Source organism: Lynx rufus, unplaced genomic scaffold (genome assembly GCF_022079265.1).
Source record: "Lynx rufus isolate CCGP_SWC_20201006 ecotype Redwood Valley unplaced genomic scaffold, mLynRuf1.p SCAF_23, whole genome shotgun sequence".
NCBI classification, from domain to species: Eukaryota; Metazoa; Chordata; class Mammalia; order Carnivora; family Felidae; genus Lynx; species Lynx rufus.
The window spans coordinates 16,752,087-16,771,781 of record NW_025814838.1 but is presented as its reverse complement, the minus strand read 5'-3'; the positions used below and the strand labels follow the sequence as shown (position 1 = coordinate 16,771,781).

The following is a 19,695-nucleotide window of genomic DNA, read 5'->3' as shown; positions in this document are numbered from 1 at the left end:
GATGACTACCCCCCTACACACACACACACACACACACACACACACACACACACACGTGTGTGTGCATTTTAGAAAAAATTATGGGTTTAGCATGGTTAGTAACTTAAACTTGGTAAGCAGTACGTGGCTAATTCCAAACCTGGCCATACGGACTTTTCTCTGTACCGAACTGCCTTCTTCCCACTGGCCATGCTCCTCCCAGGGTAAGCCTTTAGCAAGAGAGTTTAGGTCTAAAAAGAATCCACCTTTTGGGGTGCCTGGGTGGCTCAGTCAGTTAAGCATCCAACTTTGGCTCAGGTCATGATCTCACGGTTCCTGAGTTCAAGCCCCGCATTGGGCTCTGTTGTAACAGTTCAGAGCCTGGAGCCTGCTTTGGATTCTGTGTTCCCCTCTCTCACTCTGCCCCTTCCCCCCACCAAAAATAAAATAAACATTAAAAAAATTAAAAAAAAACAAACACAAAGCTACCAGAAAGATGTTTGGGAAATGTCAGCAAACATTGAGCCATCTCAACCCCAATCCACTTCTCCTTAGGTGTTATGATTCCCCAGAAGGACATCCCTTTCCTTTCCTCCTGTACCTCCAACCTAGTGAGACGAGCCCCCGCTATGAGATATTGCACTGCCCCTTAGGCCTCAAAGACAAGTCACAAATGGCAACACTGAACACTGCCTGACCCAATATTTATATGGGGGCTTTCTCTGTCTCGCCATCCAGGGATAATTGGTGTCTAGCATACAGAGGGACTAAATGCCCCGTGGGGAATGAATCAGTGGCAATCCTGTGGACTGTGGCATACAGACCCATCTGTTCCGCTACCTGTTCTGTATCTACAAGTTATATTATAATAGTAACGACATATAGATTGCAGTCCATATGTCAAGCTCTGGGCTAAGAGGCAAATACTTCTCTTGTCCCCATGTTATGTCTCAGGAGGCAGCCTTGGAGGAATTAAGGGACTTGTCCAAAGCCTTCGATCTAGAAGAGTTCTAATCTGGGATTCAAACCCAGGCTTTGGTGCCAGACTTTTCACCCTGAGGCCACATTGCCTCCCAGAGGGCCCTATCCACCAGAGGCCTGGACGGACTCTTGGGACAGGACTGGACAGAACAGCCTCAGTTCCACACCAGCAGAACAGGTAATGTTCTACCTTCACAGCTCCAGGAATTACCAGTGACGTGCTCTGTGCTTGGTGAAGGGACAGATGTTTAATAACTTTGCAGTAGCAAGGAGGAGGTTACATAACATGGCTGAGCTATTTTTGAACTTTATAAAATGCTGACTGCTCTTTTCAAAGTGCCTTCTGTAAAACCAGGAATATTAAACATAAAGAACATTTTCCCCTTTCCCCCACCTTTTTTCCCCCTGAAATCCCAGGGACAGAAACAGGGCCATGGCAAGATCATTAACACGTCATCCTGAGCAAGCAGTCTTTTCTACCAGGTCCCACGTCATAAGAAGTCATGCTTACAGTGCCCTAATAACACAAGCTCTGGGTAGGAGATTACAAGTCACGTCCCTGAAGACCACACAGGGACATGTGTAACTGGTTCCAAGATGGCACACTCAACCAGTCAAAGAGGGACCCCAGATCCCCACATCAATGTAGCACTACAGCCATCCATGTGAGTTTATCCGAACTTCTTCCAAGGTATTTGCATCCTCCTGACTACGTGGTGGGAGTAATGACACCTACTTGGTGACTGGATGCTTTGCGGAACCCTGAACTGGAGAGTCCTGGGATTCCAACTCGACTACAGACACTGAGGATCCCTTACGTTACCAACCTAAATGTCCATCCGAGGGGGATGGTTAAACAAACAATGCAATAGTTACATGCACAACAGAACGCAAGACAGCACCTAAGATGAATATGCTAGAAGGACATGGGTCCTCATAGATGGATCTTGAACCACAAGGTTGACGTAAAGGAAATGGGAATGTATCAAACACCGCTCATGTGCATTAGAAAGAACTGTGTCTTGGGTCTGAGGTTGCAGAGACGTCTGTACTAAAAGTAAAAACATGCACACAGATCTGGATTCCCACCAAGTTCATGGCAGTGTTTTTCCCTCTCAGGGAGAGAAAAGGAAGAAAGTGGGACTCGGGAGAGGTATATCAGGACTGCTACGTGGTCAGTAATGTGTATTTCTTTTAAAAATTTGAAACCAATGTGACATATTGGGGTGGGTGTTTCATCAGACTCTGTACTAGCTTTTTGTTCTTCCCTCATATTTTTAAAAAAGCCCTTGTTACCTGAGTCTGTCGCAATGCAAACCTCCTTCTTCAGCACACTGTACGTTCTTTGAGGACGGAAGTTATGTCTTCATTCCTGTGTGTACTTTGGGGGCTAGCATGGGTTCCACTGGAAGGAAGGAATGACTGATAGAGGAGAAGAGAATGGTGTCCTTAATGCGTTTCTGAAAAACTGCCATTTGGGGGCTTTCTCCAGCTCCCAGCCCTTCCCTTGCCTGGCAAACTGCTCCTCTGGCCTGGATGAGTTTAAGAAACACCGTGACAGTGGGCAAGTATAGTAAGAAGCCACCGCTTGCACCACATTCCAGCCTCGCACACAGGGCGAGCATCGCCAGCGGTCCACGGAAGGAGAGAGGTTTCATTAAACACCAGGCAGTGGATGACGGCTTACCACACTTGATCCATTACTACTCTGGGGCTGAAGCACCATCTACAAAAATTGCTGCATTCAAAACATAACTCCTAGAAACAGCATGACAGCATTTCACAGCAGTGGGGTTTTTTTTTTGTTTTTTTTTAGGAACAGAATTCGGGATGGTCACTCGAAGGAGCTCTGTATGTCTTGACAATTATCCTTCTCCAATGCCTTTTCCTGTATACATTATATTTCAATTGCCCTAAAATTGAGTTATGTTTTCATCAAAATTATACATTTCTGAATATTCCAGCTGCAGGGCATTTCTGATGGGAAGTGAGTACTCATTAGCCCAGCCCTCGTGTTTGCGCTGGCAGAAATCCTGCCTCTGTAAGAGGCTTCCAGGCCTCATACTCATTTCCCGGAGTTCCCTCCTGATCTTTAGGCAATTCTTCAAAACGCTCAAAGCGGTAATGGAGAAACAGGATGGCTAAAGAGAGAATCCGAGGGGAAGGGGAAATTCTGAAGGATCACAATTTCTTAATTCAAGAGTTTATTTTCCATGTGTATACCAATTTTATTTTTTTTTAATTTTTTTAATGTTTTTATTTTTTTGAGACAGAGAGAGACAGAGCATGAGCAGGGGAGGGGCAGAGAGAGAGGGAGACACAGAATCCGAAGCAGGCTCCAGGCTCCGAGCTGTCAGCACAGAGCCCAACATGGGGCTCGAACTCACAGACTGTGAGATCATGCCCTGAACCGAAGTCGGATGCTTAACTGACTGAGCCACCCAGGCGCCCCTGTGTATACCAATTTTAAAGATGTATTATCTTTCCACACGTGCACACCTCTGGACTCAGAGATAATCCCTGCACTGTAGCAGATTCAAGGTCCTAAAAACTCCCAGAGTCACTTTGGAGTGACGTGTTACTCTGCTGGTAATAAGCCTACCTAGTCTGCCTACTGTCATTTCTAATGACCAAAAACAACGTCACTGGTCATTCTGACAGGTGGTCAATAATCACTGGGGGCCAGGCACGGCGCTAAGCAGTACTTTTCACGCATCGCCTCATTTCATACTCAGGACAATCCATGGAACATTGGTTCTCAGTGCATGGTCCCCAGACCAGCAATATCAGCAGCACCGAGGAACCTGCTACAATTGCAAATTCTGTCCCCGCATCTCCCGTGGCCCCGGAGCTACTGAATTACAGATTGAGTGTGGAGCCCCGAAATCTGTGGTTTAACAAGCCCTCCTGGTGATTCGGATGCATGCTCAAATTTGACGAGCACCCCCTAGGAAGCAATGCTACCATCACCAATTGGCAATGAACAACTGAGGCGTGGAAAGGTAAAATGGTTATCCGAGGCAAACAGAAAGTGGGCCAGACAAGATTTGAACCCTGATAAATCGAGGCCTGGAGTCCAGGCCCTTAACCACAGAACTACACCACGCATTACGTACAGAAGGAGCGTGGATTAAATCACCAGATGTCAGGCAAAAGCATGCAAAATGGGTGCAGGGGTGATCATTCTAAATGTCAACAGCCAAGCCATAATGATGGGTCACAAGGAACAATGACACTCCTGAGAAACACCGAACTTAAACGTCCACCAAGATGCGAGTGGTTGAATACATTAGGACACATCCATGCGATGGAATACAATGAGGCTTCAAAAGTGGTATCTGCCAAGATTTCCAATGACCTACAAAAATAGGACACAAGAAGGGAAGAAATTCAGACACAGACTCAAACAGAGGATGGAACACCCAGCGTGGGCAGTTTTCCCAAACTGTGACATGTTGGTGGGGACGTGGGAAGCCTGGTGACTTCACAAACTGCTTGCGTGGATATAAATTGGTAGAGTTACTTTGTGGGACAAATTGGCAACAGACACTTCAATTTTTAAATGCGTGTGCTCTGTGACCCCAGAGTTCTACTTCTGAGAATCCGCCCTGGAGAAACCCTGACACATGTGCACAGAGACATGTTGGGAGGGTGATCCCTGTGGTTTAGTTTGTGATGGAAAAAGAAAAATCAGAAACAACCTGAATTTCTATCATTATGGAGACTGGATAAACAAACCATGGTATATCTCTATTGAGAGAGGTAATGTGCACAGGTTTGAAAGAATACACACACACACCCATACGTATGTATATCGACACCCACATATGTATCTGCATACATTCATACATATGTATGTGTGTATATATATATATCTTTGTACATATATTCGTATATGTGTATATATCTATATATAAAAATATATGCATATGTACACACACACACACGCTGGAGATACGGTTATAGGTAGAAAATGGATAGATCGAGAATACGTAGATGGATACGGAGACAGGTCTCGTATGTAGGTTTCCAAGGTGTATCATCGAGTAAAAACAGAAAGTTGCAGAGAACGAAGCATGATGGAACTTAAAAACGAAAGATGAGCCGGGGGGTGAGGGGAGGCGAGACTAAGATCAATGGAACAAAGCAAGTCCCATAAGCGCACGCACAACACTCCCTACCGTCAGCGCACATTTCCAGCAGCAAGTACGTATGTGTTGCTCTGAGTATTTCAACAACCAAAGAAGCAAACAGACAACAAAACACTGGTCCCATTCTGGGACACAAGCAAAGACGGCCCTCTTACTGGTGCAGGGTGTGTGGTGGGGCCTCCGGCTTCTCCGTCTGCCCGTAGCAGCTGGCCTTGGCCTCAGGGATATAGGAGAACTTCTCCAACATGGAATACGCAGCAGTGGTTAGGATGCCCAGGCCGTCCCTCACTCGCGCCTCCAGGCTGTAGTCCCAGTCGTCGTAGGAGACTGAAATGAGTCCTGATGGAAACTCTTTGGGGATGAGCTCCGTGTTCCCAGAAACCAAGCTGGGGACAATCCAGAAGAAATCATATCCAGTGAGGCCCAGGGAGCGGGCCTCACTCAGGATGAGAACGGCCTCATCTTTGGAACAGTAGAGCAGGATGACAGAAGAGTGGATCTTCTTCAACTGGACTTGCGTCTTTGCGTCCTCGAAGGAAGTGTCCAGGGTGATCACGTTCTGCATGTCCCAGCCCACAAAGCTGTTGTCCACTGTGGTCTTGATGAAGCTGATAAAGTCCCTGTAGCCAGGGAAGATAGTGGTCACCAAGGAGAAGACATGCCAGTCGTAATCCTGCATGATCTTCAGCATGACCGTGGCTTGTTGCTGGATGGACGCTCCAAATTGGAAGAAGGTTGACGTCGGATCCTGCCAACAGGTTAAAAAAAAAAAAAAAAGAAAGAAAGAAAGAAAGAAAGAAAAAGAAAAAGCAAAACAGAGGATGAGGCAGAAGGTGGATTATATATAACCATCTGTCTTTATAGGCTTTAAAAATGCCTTCTTAGAAGGGAGGGAAAACATATCACACACGTATTCATCCCCAAACATTCCTGAGCACCTACTATATGCCACACTTGGGAACAGATGCCGGGAATACACAGAGGAGAGAGACCCTGAACTTGGGAGCCCACAGTCTGGTGCCTGAAGGACATCTGTTATTTGTTCCCACTCATTTTCCTCTAGTTCATTCCACAACCTGCCCCCCCCACCTTTGGGCCCATGTGGCTTCAACACAATGAACTCTATCTGGCCCCAGGCTCTGGACTGGAAAATGAATTCAGGGGAGACAACATCAGGACACAGAGACACAGTCCTGATGACATACTTGGAGCACCTGGAGTCTGCTATGCCTAAAGACTTTCACTCTAGACCTGTTGGCTGTGTGAACCAACAAGTCCCCAAGTTCACCTGAGCCACTTTGAGTAGGATTTCTGTCATGTGGACTCTAGACTCCTGTGTAATATAAAGTATAATAAATGCTAGGTGGACATCTATCTGGATGTCTATGTGAATCAGCAAGTATCTGTTGAACACTTACCTAACTATGCAGCAACACCATTTTAGAACTTGGGGAAACAATGATATATAAGACAGACAAAGACAGGGTCTCTGCCTTTGTACATGTGGCGGGAATTTGAGGAAGAACAATTTCCAGGGACTAGAGGCTGAGAGAGGCACAAGGAGATGCCGAAGGAGTATCGGGGTGAAGAAGAGGGGAAATGAGTGGGCATTAGAGTCAGCGGAGACCTGCAGATACACCTTGGCTATTCTAAGAGCTGGAGATAAATCATTATGGCTCATGACGTAGGAGGGAGATGAGATGATGGTGAAAAGGCTTGGCAGAAATCCCATCATGTGTGGCTTCAGGGATGTGTTCAGAGGCTGAGACCTTATTCAAGCATAAGAGGGAGCTGCTGGAAAGTGACATGGCCATTTGTGTTGGGTTAAAGGGCCCCTTAATAGTCCTAGCATCTCCCCAAGTCATGATCTGATCATGAGAACATACTTCCATTTAGAAAAGGCAGGCGATGCCTACGGTTATGTCATTTACAAACCACCTTCATGCCTCTTAACTCGTTAAATCCCCCACGAGATCCTATGAAGGTGGTGTTATTGGCAGGGGGAAATGAGGCTCAAAATGAACTCAGGTTCTGGTTCCACGGCCAGCCCCCTTTCCGAAACACAGCCACAACTTTCTTGGGACCATTGAAGATCTACAGATAGCAGATGCTGAAACCATGCTGTTGACTGGCTGGCCTGGCACAAAGATGCCAGCTAAACGGAAGGTATGCCTGTATGTTACAGCAAAACACAATTTGACAAGTGCTGAGATAGATTCCTCCCCCTCCCCCACCCCAGGGAACTAAAAGGATTCTCAAGGGGTCCTTATTATACTGCAGCCATGTTTTCATTTTCCATTCTGTAGTTACCATACGCATTAACCTCAAAACTATGAATACAGGGGTTCCAGTGTGTGTGTGTGTGTGTGTGTGTGTGTGTGTGTGTGTGTGTGTGCGCGCGTGCGCATGCGTGAGTGTATTAAGAGTGGATGATTCCATTCGTCTTTCCAAACAATACCTTGTAGCTGTGCATGGCACTCCTTTAAGAAGTCTGCAGAGTTTTCCCCCTGGGTGCCCATAGAATAGAAAGTTTTATCTGAACAGGCCAAAAGCTACATAGTTCTTCGAAATACTTCCCTTTTCTAAAATGCATGAGTTTGGGGGATAATTCAAGTGCAATGTGGCCTGAAGGCAGAGAGAAAAAACACAGGAATAAATGCCTCTGGGCTCCTTCTAACAATACAGTTTTATGAATTTTACCTCATTAAATCAATTAAAGTGGGTAACAGATTTAAAGACTTTGGATAATTATCTTTTTCCCTACAGTAGCTTTTGGAGAAATCCAATGTTCGTGGATTGATTAAACGTCTTAAGTCGCGCTTCGACAAGACTGAATGGCTCAAGGGCAGAGATTCTGCTGTGTCCTCATCTCTCTGTCCCCAGCACCCAGTGGAAGACTTGGCACATGACCCATCAGTAAATGGAGGATGAAGGAATGCATGAGTAGATGACGGTGTGAATGGAGTCTAAGAGGAATGTCCTTGGTTTAAACATAATGCCAGACGGGAGAAGTCCACGTCGGAGCTTTTGCATTTTTTTACTCTTCAATGTCACGCCCAGAAATTAAAATCTTTCAACATCACCAACCTACTACTCCTCCATCCAATGTCTGAAATTAGTGGAGGGTGACCTTCATTGATCAGAAGAGGAATTGAGAAGTCCTACAAGGCTCAACAGCTGTCCAGGGAACCTCATTAAATATCAAAGACAGCGACAACATAAAGAACCAAAAGAAGACACAGAAGTGAAGTCCCAAGGCAGTTATAGCCACCAAACTTAGCACTGCCAAGTGTTTCCTGGGAGGGGACTGGGAAGTCCCAAACTTAATTACAAAGGGTATGTAATAATTCCCATGGAACCAAGATGCTCCAAGGACGCTGGTCAGCAGGGTTACACTATGACTGCACAAGGCAGTGAGATCAGCACCTTCCTGTGAGCACACAAGGAATGGAGAAAGATCTCAGGAGGGCATATGCTAAGAGCATGGCTGAAACCCAGTAAAAAGGATCTCTGAGACGATCCGTATGTACACACACACTTCCTAGGGATAACCGGTACTGGTGGAGAGGTGGAGATCGAACCTGCTAGATGGGGGGCCGGTGGTGCTGGGGTTGCACCAGCACCCCTGCTCCATGTGCTGTGAGCAAATGCAGCCTTATCTGGCTCTCCATGTAGAGAGGAGGGTATGGCTGCCTTGTGAACTTCATGAAAGAGAGAGATTATAGGACAGCAGTCCATTAGCCGGGAGCTCGCCTGGCATAGCCGTCTGTGTAAAAATACGTGAGGGCTCCTTTGCCTGTGGCATCCCCGGTCCCCGGTCCTGTGATGCTTTAGTCCAAGCTGAATCTCTCCTGTTACCCTCTTCTGATCCCCATTAACATCTTCACCCCAGGACGGAAAACAGTCTAACTTCCGGGGTCACGCTGTCCAGGCACCAATTCTAATTGTAACCTTGGGAAAAATCACTTCACCTTTCCAAGCCTCAGTTTCCACATCTGTATAATGGGTGTGGCAATGCCAATAATTATACCACTTAACGTGCCAGAAGGACTTAGCCTATGAGAGTCAAGTGGCTCAACGCTTTCAATGTAGTATCTCATTTAATCCTAGCCCCAACCACCTTCCTAAACTGGTAATGGTATTATGCCCATCATACAAATGAAGAAAGACTCAGAAGTAGAGGGAGTCCTGCAGGGTCATACAGGCATTGAATCGGGCTTGCCTGCTTTGGGTGCAAGCTTTTCACCCCTGCATCACACTGTTGGTGACAACAGCACTTCCCCATTGAGCTGCAAGGATTAAATGACCTCCTTGTATAAAAGCTTCCAGCGCAACAGCCATCACATGTCAAGTGCTCAACAAATAGATGTCACTGTTATTCTCCCCGTGGGTCAGGACTCTTGGTATTTCACATCAGGGGCTTATGCTACCCACTTCCCACTCTGGACTTGGACATCCCAACAATTCACCGCATTCATGACCGCCTGATTGAAATTCCTAAACGCTGCTTTAATCACGCCACTTGTCTCCTCTATGGTCATCAATGGCTCCCCTAGACCCTTCATCACATTAAGTACAGACCCTCCAGCCTACCCCTTTATGCACAACAGTCAAACTCTATAGCTGAAATAGTATGGGCCCCCGGGTTTGCTGGACTTGAATTCAAGTCTCAGCTCTGCGTTAACCAACCGTGTGACCGTGGGTAGATTCTGAAACTTTCTGCATCCGAGTTTCTCTGCCTATAAAGTGGGTATAATAAGCACCGTCCCAGGGTGGGGTTGGGGGCTGCCATGAAGAATGAAAACGGGCTGAACTGGTAGGCTGACAGACTCATCTGTGGCGGCCCCCAATAGGCTGGGGACTCCTCTCCATCGTCCTCAGTGCTCTAGACAACATGGACTGTGCCAGAGACCTAAGGGGACCTGATCCTATTTCAGAAACTGGTGTGTCCGGATCTACTGACATGCTCGTTTCACATTGCCCCTCCCCTCCGCAAACCAGCCCACTCATTCTGAGCCCAAGGAGGCTGCATGAAGAGAAGGAACTGTCTTTCCTCACGGTGATGAATCATGCTTTGGAGAGAAACCATCACTCATGTCCTTCATAGACCTCCCACAGTTACCCTACACCACTATGGTTTCCACTGGCATCTGAAACTCCAGAACGCATTATGGACCAAAGGCACCCTATACCTTTTGGAGGAATGTAAGCGAGAAGTTATTTGCCAGATAGAACTGCACAGCGAGACACTGAAGAGGCTCACGTTCGGCTCTGGATTTTTCAAAGGTATTTTTATGGATTGGCAGGAGGTGATGGAGGAATTTGGCCACACTCCCAGGGCCTGGCATCTGATATGCCAAATGCTGCCCTCTTTTTCAAGGCCCTGAACGTTCTTCCCGCTGCCTACCTGAACGGCAGAGGCTGTCTCTCCTGCTCCTACCACCTCCTGCCATCACTCAGCCTGTCCTTTTCGGATTCTACAGATCCGTCTCTGACCACCTCTGGCACCGGCTTCCTCGGCAGTGTGCAGCGGGGGGAGAGGAACAGATTTCAGACACCCACTTTGGTTCTGAAGCGAAAGCAGTTCTCTCCCCGGGCTCACTGCTCTGCTGAAGACAGAACAAACTGTTTTAAACACAGAGCGAGGGAGGCAGGGGGTGTGGTAGATGAGAGTGCCTGATCTAATGTTCTAGAATGTTCCAGAGCTTGCTGAGTGCTCAGGGGAAGACCTTACTACCGTGGGTATCAAGGCATGATGTTTAATAGGAGTCTAACACCAACTTTCATTTCAGTTACCCACTCACAAAGGCTGTTCGATTCTAACGACCCAAGGGATGAGGTATTGTAAGTGGTTATAACCCTCACGGATGGCGTTTCTCATTAAGACACAGGAAAAGAGGTTAAGTGACTTCCCTCAAATCCACATGGCGCCATGCTGACAACAGCTTTGTTACTGCAAGATGTCATTCAAAGTTCCCTTACACACACCAGTGGCTCTCACTCCTGGCTGCATAGCAAAATCACCTAAGAGTTACAAACAAACAAACAAACAAAAAACCACTGCTTCTGCCCCATGCCAGTCCAAATGAAACTGAATTTCTGTGATCTGAGTATATGAACTCCAATGGTTTGTTTTCCTTGGTCTCATCTCAATGGCAGCATGAGTAGTATCCAAGTTAGTATCGTCAAAGCCTAGAACAATGTTTGACACATAGCAGGGGCTCAATATATATTTGGAGAGGAAATAAATGAGCAGGAAGTTCATTCCTAGGAGGCATGAGAGAATTGGTCACCTGTTGTCAACGCTGCACACATTTCCATAGTTTATTTTCCTTTGGGTACCAAAACAAACAAAATATAATGATGTAGGTGACCCAGCAAACACTGAGAGGGATACCTTGGGGCTTTTCTTTCTCTTGGTAGAGGACTGTCCTGGTGAGCCTTGATGTGTTTTCTGCCACTCTTACTGTGTATGGACTGAGATTTTAAATATATTTTATTTCTGTAAAGGCACCAGACGTGATAAGCCTGAGGATTCAGAAGAGTAGCACTCTCACATACATATAAGCTCTGTCCCACTGGAGGATCTCTATCCCATCATCGGCCATTCTCCTCTTCCTCTTCCTCTTCCTCTTCCATCACCACCACCACCATCTATCATCTCACCATCATCATCATCTACCATCATCATAATCCACCATCACCACCATCATCATCCATCATCACATCATCTATCCATCTCCCTCTCCTCCTTACCCGAATTACCATCATCATGGCCAACATCACAGCTAACCTTCACTGGGCATATGCAATATGTAGGATAACGTAGCATGTAGTAAAACGTCTTATTATAATCCCTGTATTACAGATTTTTAAAACTCAGGTTGAGAGAAAGTAACTTGCATAAACTCATACAGCTGGTACATGCCAGGGCCAGGATTCAAGACCAGGCAGTCTGAATGGAGAATTTGGGGGGCGCCTGGGTGGCGCAGTCGGTTAAGCGTCCGACTTCAGCCAGGTCATGATCTCGCGGTCCGTGAGTTCGAGCCCCGCGTCAGGCTCTGGGCTGATGGCTCGGAGCCTGGAGCCTGTTTCCGATTCTGTGTCTCCCTCTCTCTCTGCCCCTCCCCCGTTCATGCTCTGTCTCTCTCTGTCCCAAAAATAAATAAAAAAAAACAAAACAAAAAAACCTGAATGGAGAATTTGGAAGCTTAGCTACTAGGACACCCTGACTTCAGGTGTGCAGAATAGGAAACAGAAGAGTGTGTGTGTGGGGGGGTGTAAATAACCACCACTTAATCATTTTTGAGGCATCCAACTAGAAAAGAAAATGCCCCAGAAATGGAAAACCATTGTCAATGATCTCACATCAACTGGCAATCAGTTGGTGCAGAAGACTGGGGCTAAGAGAGGAAACCATACCTGGGTACCATTTCCCAAAACACATCAGCTTCATGATTCACAAACACAAAATTTCATTCCAAGCAACCTCTACTTATTGAACTGTTTCATGATTTGTGTTTTATCCCTCATTTTTTTCCTTTCAGGATAGGAGGGATCTCTTCCCACATTTAGTACAACAGGTAACCACCATTCAAGTTAGAGGCATCCATTATTTCTTTATCACCCCACAGGTTTATTTCATTTTCCTCTCCCTATTACACATGCTCATGTTCCAGTCCCACGGTGGTTCTCTCTCAAACAACAGCAAGAACCTCCTGTGTGGAGTCCCTATCCCAGTCCTGTCCCTCTCCCACCCACCTTCCACACTGCTGCTCTAGTTACTTTTTATAAAGTTCAAACTGGAGCATGATGTCCTCCTGCTTAAATTTTTTTCAGCAGCTCTCACAACCTTCAGGATAAAATAAACACACACACAGCCCCATCACAGTTTGGACTCAAGGTCTGGGGCTTAGCATCCATCTGAGTACCCCGAGTAAGGTCAGGTACCCTATAAGCACGTGACAAGACGAATCGCTGAGTGAGCTAATGAAGATAATGAATGCGTGCTCGGAAGGAAAACCAAAGGAAATCTTCCTCCCTCTGGCTATCATTTCCCAAAAGCACATTCGCCCCATCACCCACCAACACAGAACTCCTCTATCAGCAACCTGTGCTCATTGCACCATTTCCATTCTGTCCCCCATTTTGCTTCTCCCAGAAGCCAATCCACCATGATTCTTCTAAAATGACCTAACACCACCGTTCTCTGTTCTCTCCTTCTCTCTTCAAATGAGAAGTTGAATCTCAAGTTTCTGGTGACTGGTGGGTTCCCAACTAGGGTGGCTGCTGGGCTCTGGGGTGAAGACCAGGACAGACACTCCAATCTTAACTCAGAGTCTGTGCACTAGGCTCTCACACTGGGCTGCAGGAAATGAGGAACACATAAGATAAATTCTAAGATGAGCTCTATGGTTGGGGATGGAGGAAGGAATGGACCCTCCTAGAATGACCAAGTCTTCAACCTCTTCCTAGCCTGGGCTTCCAGTATAGCACCTACTGGCTGCAGGTGAGTATTCAGCCTTACTTTACAAGAACTGAATAAAATTAACTATGGCTTCTCAGGCACACGAGCCACATCTCAAAGCTAGTGCTCTCCCACCCCCACCAGCCCCACACCTAAAGATGCCAACTGACTTGGTCCGGGATAGGGTCTGGGATAGGGTCTGGGATTTTTTAATTCCCTGGGTGAATGTAATGTGCAGGCAGGGTTGAAGACGCTAATCTCAGTCTGGTATCCAACCTTGTAGCTGTGCTCCCTTGGGGAATTTCTCAGGCCTTCAGATCTCTGGGCTCTGGGCCACCCCCACTGGATCAGAATCTTTGTCTAAAATATGTATTTTCTCCAGAATATGCTTATGTTCAGCAAGACTTTGTACCTCTGAGTCCACTTCCTCTATCTTCTAGGGGAGGAAACAGGCTTTAAAGTCTTAATGACTTGCTTCAAGTTTCACATAAATCAGTGGGATCTCAGGAACAGACCCAGGGTCTCTCACCTCCTAATTCAGAGCCATCTTTACTGTGTCATGATGCCCTCAAGGGGGAAATGTTTTCTACACAGAGAAACCACAAGGAACAAGGGGTGTGTAGGAGGAACAGGGGCTTTGCGGACAGCCTGAGCAGGATCAGCTTTTTTTTTTTTTAATTTTTTTTAACATTTATTCATTTTTGAGAGACAGAGAGAGCCAGAGCATGAGTGGGGAAGGGGCAGAGAGAGAGGGAGACACAGAATCCGAAACAGGCTCCAGGCTCTGAGCCGTCAGCACAGAGCCCGATGCGGGGCTCGAACTCATGAACTGCAAGATCATGACCTGAGCTGAAGTCGGACGCCCAACTGACTGAGCCACCCAGGCACCCCAGGAACAGCTTCTTTTTTTAAAAAAAAAATTTTTTTTCAACGTTTATTTATTTTTGGGACAGAGAGAGACAGAGCATGAACGGGCGAGGGGCAGAGAGAGAGGGAGACACAGAATCGGAAACAGGCTCCAGGCTCTGAGCCATCAGCCCAGAGCCCGACGCGGGGCTTGAACTCACGGACCGCGAGATCGTGACCTGGCTGAAGTCAGACGCTTAACTGACTGCGCCACCCAGGCGCCCCAGGAACAGCTTCTTAATGCGAGAAAGTTCCTTCACCCAAGCCTCTGTTTCCCCATCCAAGAAATGGAAAATGACGGTAACGGTCACCACCCCAAAGGGCTGCTGCACATATTTTGTGAGGTGATGTACATAAAGCCCTTGGCATATAGGAAGGGCTCGGTCAGGCTGAGTTGGCCATGACTGTGGTGAAGATGCCGGCCTTGACCATCAAGCCACGACTCCCACATCCATCATGGAGTCCTTAGCACTCCCACTTGTGAATTTCCAGCATCTCTGCCTTTACACGTCACTCCTCATCCCTGACCGGTGGGTGGTTGCCTAGTTACTGGGAGGCACACATCTTGCCCGGCTCCTCAGACTAGAATTTTTAAGGGCAGGGCACAATGTCCTTCCGAGTCCCTCTTAACACCCTCAGGGCACTGGGCCGCTACTTTGGGGATAAAACTGGAAGCATCATTCTGCATCTGCAAGCCTGCCCGTGGGTAGAAAGAGAGAGACTAGTGCTTTATGCATTTGAGCAACCCACTGCTCCAGAAACATTCCTCTATTGATTGCTTTTCATCCATTCAACGGATTGAACAAACTCCAGCTATGTGCCAGGCGTTGTTCCAGGCGAGTGAATCTAGGGAAAGAGGCTACCAAAAGTGAAGGTCCCTGCATTCTCAAGGGAACAGACAGAAGAGAAAGAATGACATCGACACACAGAATAACTTCAAGGAACTCAGATGATGTAACAGTTCAGGAGTGGAGAGGAACACCACTTTAGATCTGCCGGTCCGCCGCGCTGGAGCCGATCAAAAGAATTGAAGCAGGAGTCAGCCAGGCAAAGCTGAGGGCCAGGGCGGGGTAAGGAAAGCCATCTGAGAAGAAGGAGCGGCATGTGGTAGGAAGGGGTTTGGCAAGTTCAGGGAACAGAAGGAAGATCAAAACAGCTATAGTTTAATGAGCGAGGCAGAGAGAGAGAAAGGTGAGAGATGAATGAGGGCAGAAGGCAGAGACCATATCGCACAGCACATGTCCTGAAGATCATGGTAAGGGGTCTGATTTAATTCCCAGGTCAGTCTCACTCCAAACAATTCATCTACTAAATGCACCAAGGAGTATCTTCTAGCAGGGAAGCTGGGAGACGACCTGGGGGTGTGGGGGTTTCATGTGAGGCAGCCCAATTCTTTCTTCCTTTGTAATTCTGAGCTGTGCCAAGAGAGGAGCCTACATGGGTGGTACAGTGAGGCACAGAACTGTTTGCACATAACGATCTACTGTTGAGTCAACTGGGACCCTAACGTCCAATGGTGTGCCTAGAACTCCCATGTCTGCCTGGGCATTCCAGACCCAGTCCCAGTCCGTCATCCAGACCCAGGCTCCTCCTCTAGCAAGTGATGCGATGCCACAGGAGAGAATACACAAACGCATGGGGAGATGCATTCCTTGAGTCCCACCGCAACTAGTTGGGGACAGCCCAACACCCTCTACGTGCTTCAGAACCACACGATGATTGCTGCTCTGGGACCCAGCCCTGCTTTCTAGATCGTTAGCAGCCTGGCCAAGAAGAGACACCTGCTGAGACCGAGGCTCTTATTTCTGTGCAAGGACACAGCAAAAGCCCAAACTGGCTTCACCCGGTGCTCTGTCAACCTGCAGGTGAGTGTCTGACTCAAGGCTCCTAAACCGGGTCGTTCGTGATGACGGATTGTCTGAGGCTGGGTCCAGCCACTCTCACATAGAAAGCCACAGGGAGATTCTGTGAGACCAATGAGCACTGAGTCAGGTCTCCGAGCTGCCGATAAACCCAAGTATGGGGCATCTTTTTTCTTTTTCTCCCACTCCCAACTGTGACTGAGCTACCGGCCTTGCTCTATGCACCAGAAGCCATTTCTTTCAGGTTTGTTTTCTTAGAGAAGCACAAGCCTCTCTGGGACACGTGACGGGCACCTGTTATTCCAACCACCGAGCATCCCCTCTCTTCCCTTCCTGGTTAATAGTGAATTTCCACAGAGAGCCGTCAGCCAAACCCACTGGCTCATCCAAACCCCACAGTGTCAGCCATCAGTTCAGGGGGAGGAATGTGTCCTAACAGGTCCAATCAGAGTGACTCTTGGGATTTCTGGAAAAAGTGACTGGGCAAAGACAGTTTCTCTTATTGTTACACTTGAACCTGGAAGGATGCTCAGCCAGGATTTCTGGCAGCCATTGGCCACCATGCACCATCTTGAGCGCCAAAGGCGAAGCGGAAAGATAGTTACCAAGTCCTGATACGCTTGGTGAGCATCTTGTTCCGGTCACACCTGAAGCCATCGCACCCTCGTTGCCACTGCATGTCCCAATTAATCACCTCATTTTGCTTAACCCCGTTTGAATGAGCTTTTGTGTCACTGGCCAACAATGATTCCTGACATCACGTTGGCTAGGAAAAAAAGGTGGGAGAGTAACGGCGTTCATTCTGAGCTTGGATTACAAAACTACGCTGTCCCTCCGCTTGTCACCCTTCCTGTCTCTGACCTGCACTTTTTCCCCAGGATCAGCTGCCTCTCCCCACACAGCTCCCTCCTCCCTGCGTGAGCCCTTCATCCTTCCTTTGTTTCTGTTTTTCCTTTAATATGTCACCAAGACTGGCTCCCGCTCGGGGACTCTGACGGCCACCGCTGCCATGACCCAGACGAAAGACAGGACAAGTTGCCACCAACAATAATCGCTTGTCGTTATGCTGTTGCAGCAAGGAGAAAACACAAACAGGTCCTGTTTGTTAAGCTTTCGGCTCTGGCTGTCACACTCAGAGGGCCACTGCCGGACTGAAGGAGGCAGCTTTGTTTGTGGAAAAAGGAGAATTTCAGGCTTTGCCATAACCCTTGTGAGGGGCAGGCCCCGGCCGTAAACATTAGAGTAGAAATGTCTTCAAAATGCCCCTGGTTCTCTAACAAATGTCTACAAAGAGCTCTGAGAGCTGAACCTCGGGAGGTAATTACCTCTCCCTTTGGGGGTCTGTCTGTAGGCGTGACTGAAGGCACAGAGGGCTCAGCCTTGGCCCCTTCCTCTTACTCACGTCAGAGGCCTGGGCAAGATACGGGGTACTTGCGAGGCTCCATTTTCTCGTTCGTGAAGTGAAGGGAATTTGTTCCCTCCTTGAAGGAGCTTGTTGTGATTGAGATAATGCATGTGTGGCTCTCGCACGTTAAGAGCTTGATTCATGAGAGCTCGGATTACGGGGGTTGTTGTCCTCGCGAAAGAATCAACCGGGCTGGCGACAAGGAAACCCACAGCACTACCACCCGCCAGCGCAGCATTAATGCAAACGCGAAGAGCCCTCCTGTGGCTCCTCCCCACGTGTTTCCTAAATGTCCCAGTAAGGACACACGACTCCGCAGCCGCTCTGACGGTGTGCCGGGCACCGAGCTGACAGCAGGTGGACAAGCCGTCCGGGGCTCACGCTGAGAGCCTAGCACCCCCAAGCCCCGCAGGGCTGGGCAAACCAGGATGGCTCGCCAGCTAAGCAGAGAGCTTTGCAGCCGTTTAATCTGCAAACTGACCTTTCGGGAGAAGTGTTTCGGTTCCCATTTTACAGGTGAGGAAGTTGAGGCTTATCGAGAGGTCCTTACTTATTTTAATGAGCCCAGGAATCCCTGGGGGATCTTGCTCCACGGCAGATTCAGATTCAGATTCAGATTCAGCACACGGTGGCAATGAAGATACCGGTCCACGGACCGAGCTTGGAGGGGTGGTGCTGCAGGGTTCTTTCCATCCAGCCTCCCCGGCTGAGACAGCCACATGTCACAGCCTGTCAGTCCCTGTATCTCACCTGACAAAGGGCTTTGGGGCGGTGGGGGCCCGTGAGTCAGAACGTACCGTGGGGAAGCCAAGGAAGAGGGGCTTCCCCAGGGTGAACCGTCCCCACTCCCTGGAGAGAGCTGGAGCCACCCAGGAACCAGGGGAGTGGTGGCAGCCACCCAGATGCTGTCCGTGCCCGTGTGCCGTGCGACAAAGGACTGCACGGGGCACAGCCACCCTCTCTCCTGCTCTCTGGCCCGGCTGCAGGCTGGAGCCAGTCGCCGAGTCTCTCCGCACCTCCACGTTTTCATCTGTAAAATGGACCTAGTGGGACTCTGGTTACCTGGAGGGGTGCTGGGTACCCAGGACTTGGCGACAGGCAAGAGCCCCGTGAACCACGGAGTGCAGACAAACGAGCCAGCTCACCCACCGCACGTGGAGCGGCCGCCTCCTCTTTTGTCCTCCCTCCCCCCCCCCCCCGCTCCACCCCCACGGCGCTCGCGGAACACGCTGTCCGGGCCTCTACCGTCGATCTCGTCAGCAGGTATTCCGAGTGTCTATTTAAGTATCTGTCTCCATGCAACTAGATTCATGCTAATTCATCTCCGCAGCAACAGCACCCAGCCCGGCTCCGCGTATCTGGTGGAGCTCGGAGCGCGTTAGCGGAAGGTATGAAAGTAAGCGGAGGCATGAATGAAGGAATGACAGAGTGAAGGAAGGAGTGAGAGAAGCAGCGGCTGAGTTAGGGGCGCGGATGGAGCCGGGGACGTGTGGCCGCCTGCGTGTGGCGCGAACGCGGGCGTAAGTCGAAGGAGCCGGAGGCGGATCTCAGGAATCCTCTCCTGCCCGAGCTCTGACAATCTGAACGCGGGAAACAAATGCACAACTTCGGGGGAGGCTGGGCTCGTATCCCTCGGTGTCTCCACTCTTGGCACTTGCTGTCCAGGGCTCGGGACTCCAACAGGTTCAGACAGAACGGTGGCCCCGCCCCTCCACACCCAGGGAACAGATCCGACGTCCACACTGCTCAGGGCTCTCGTGAGCACAAGGCATCTCGCTCCCCTCCCCAGTCCACACCTCACTTCCAAGCCCCTCTCGCTACCTCTCCTCGGCACAGGAAGCCAGACGCAAAACGCGTGACGCCATGTGCGCGACGCGACCGGAACAGGCGAACCGCAGAGGCGGGACGCGCAGCCTGCCCGGGGCCGGGACGGAGACAGAAATG

At 48.8% G+C, this 19,695-nt stretch overlaps 1 protein-coding gene across 1 annotated transcript in view; it reads right to left on the bottom strand.

The window, feature by feature from the left end:
• GRIN2A (glutamate ionotropic receptor NMDA type subunit 2A) overlaps positions 1-19,695 on the bottom strand; it is a 367,443-nt gene that overhangs the window by 142,512 nt on the left and 205,236 nt on the right. The window contains exon 3 of the mRNA XM_047087732.1: positions 5,267-5,859. Within this exon, the coding sequence (XP_046943688.1) occupies positions 5,267-5,859 (593 nt within the window). The remainder of the gene's footprint in view (positions 1-5,266; positions 5,860-19,695) is intronic.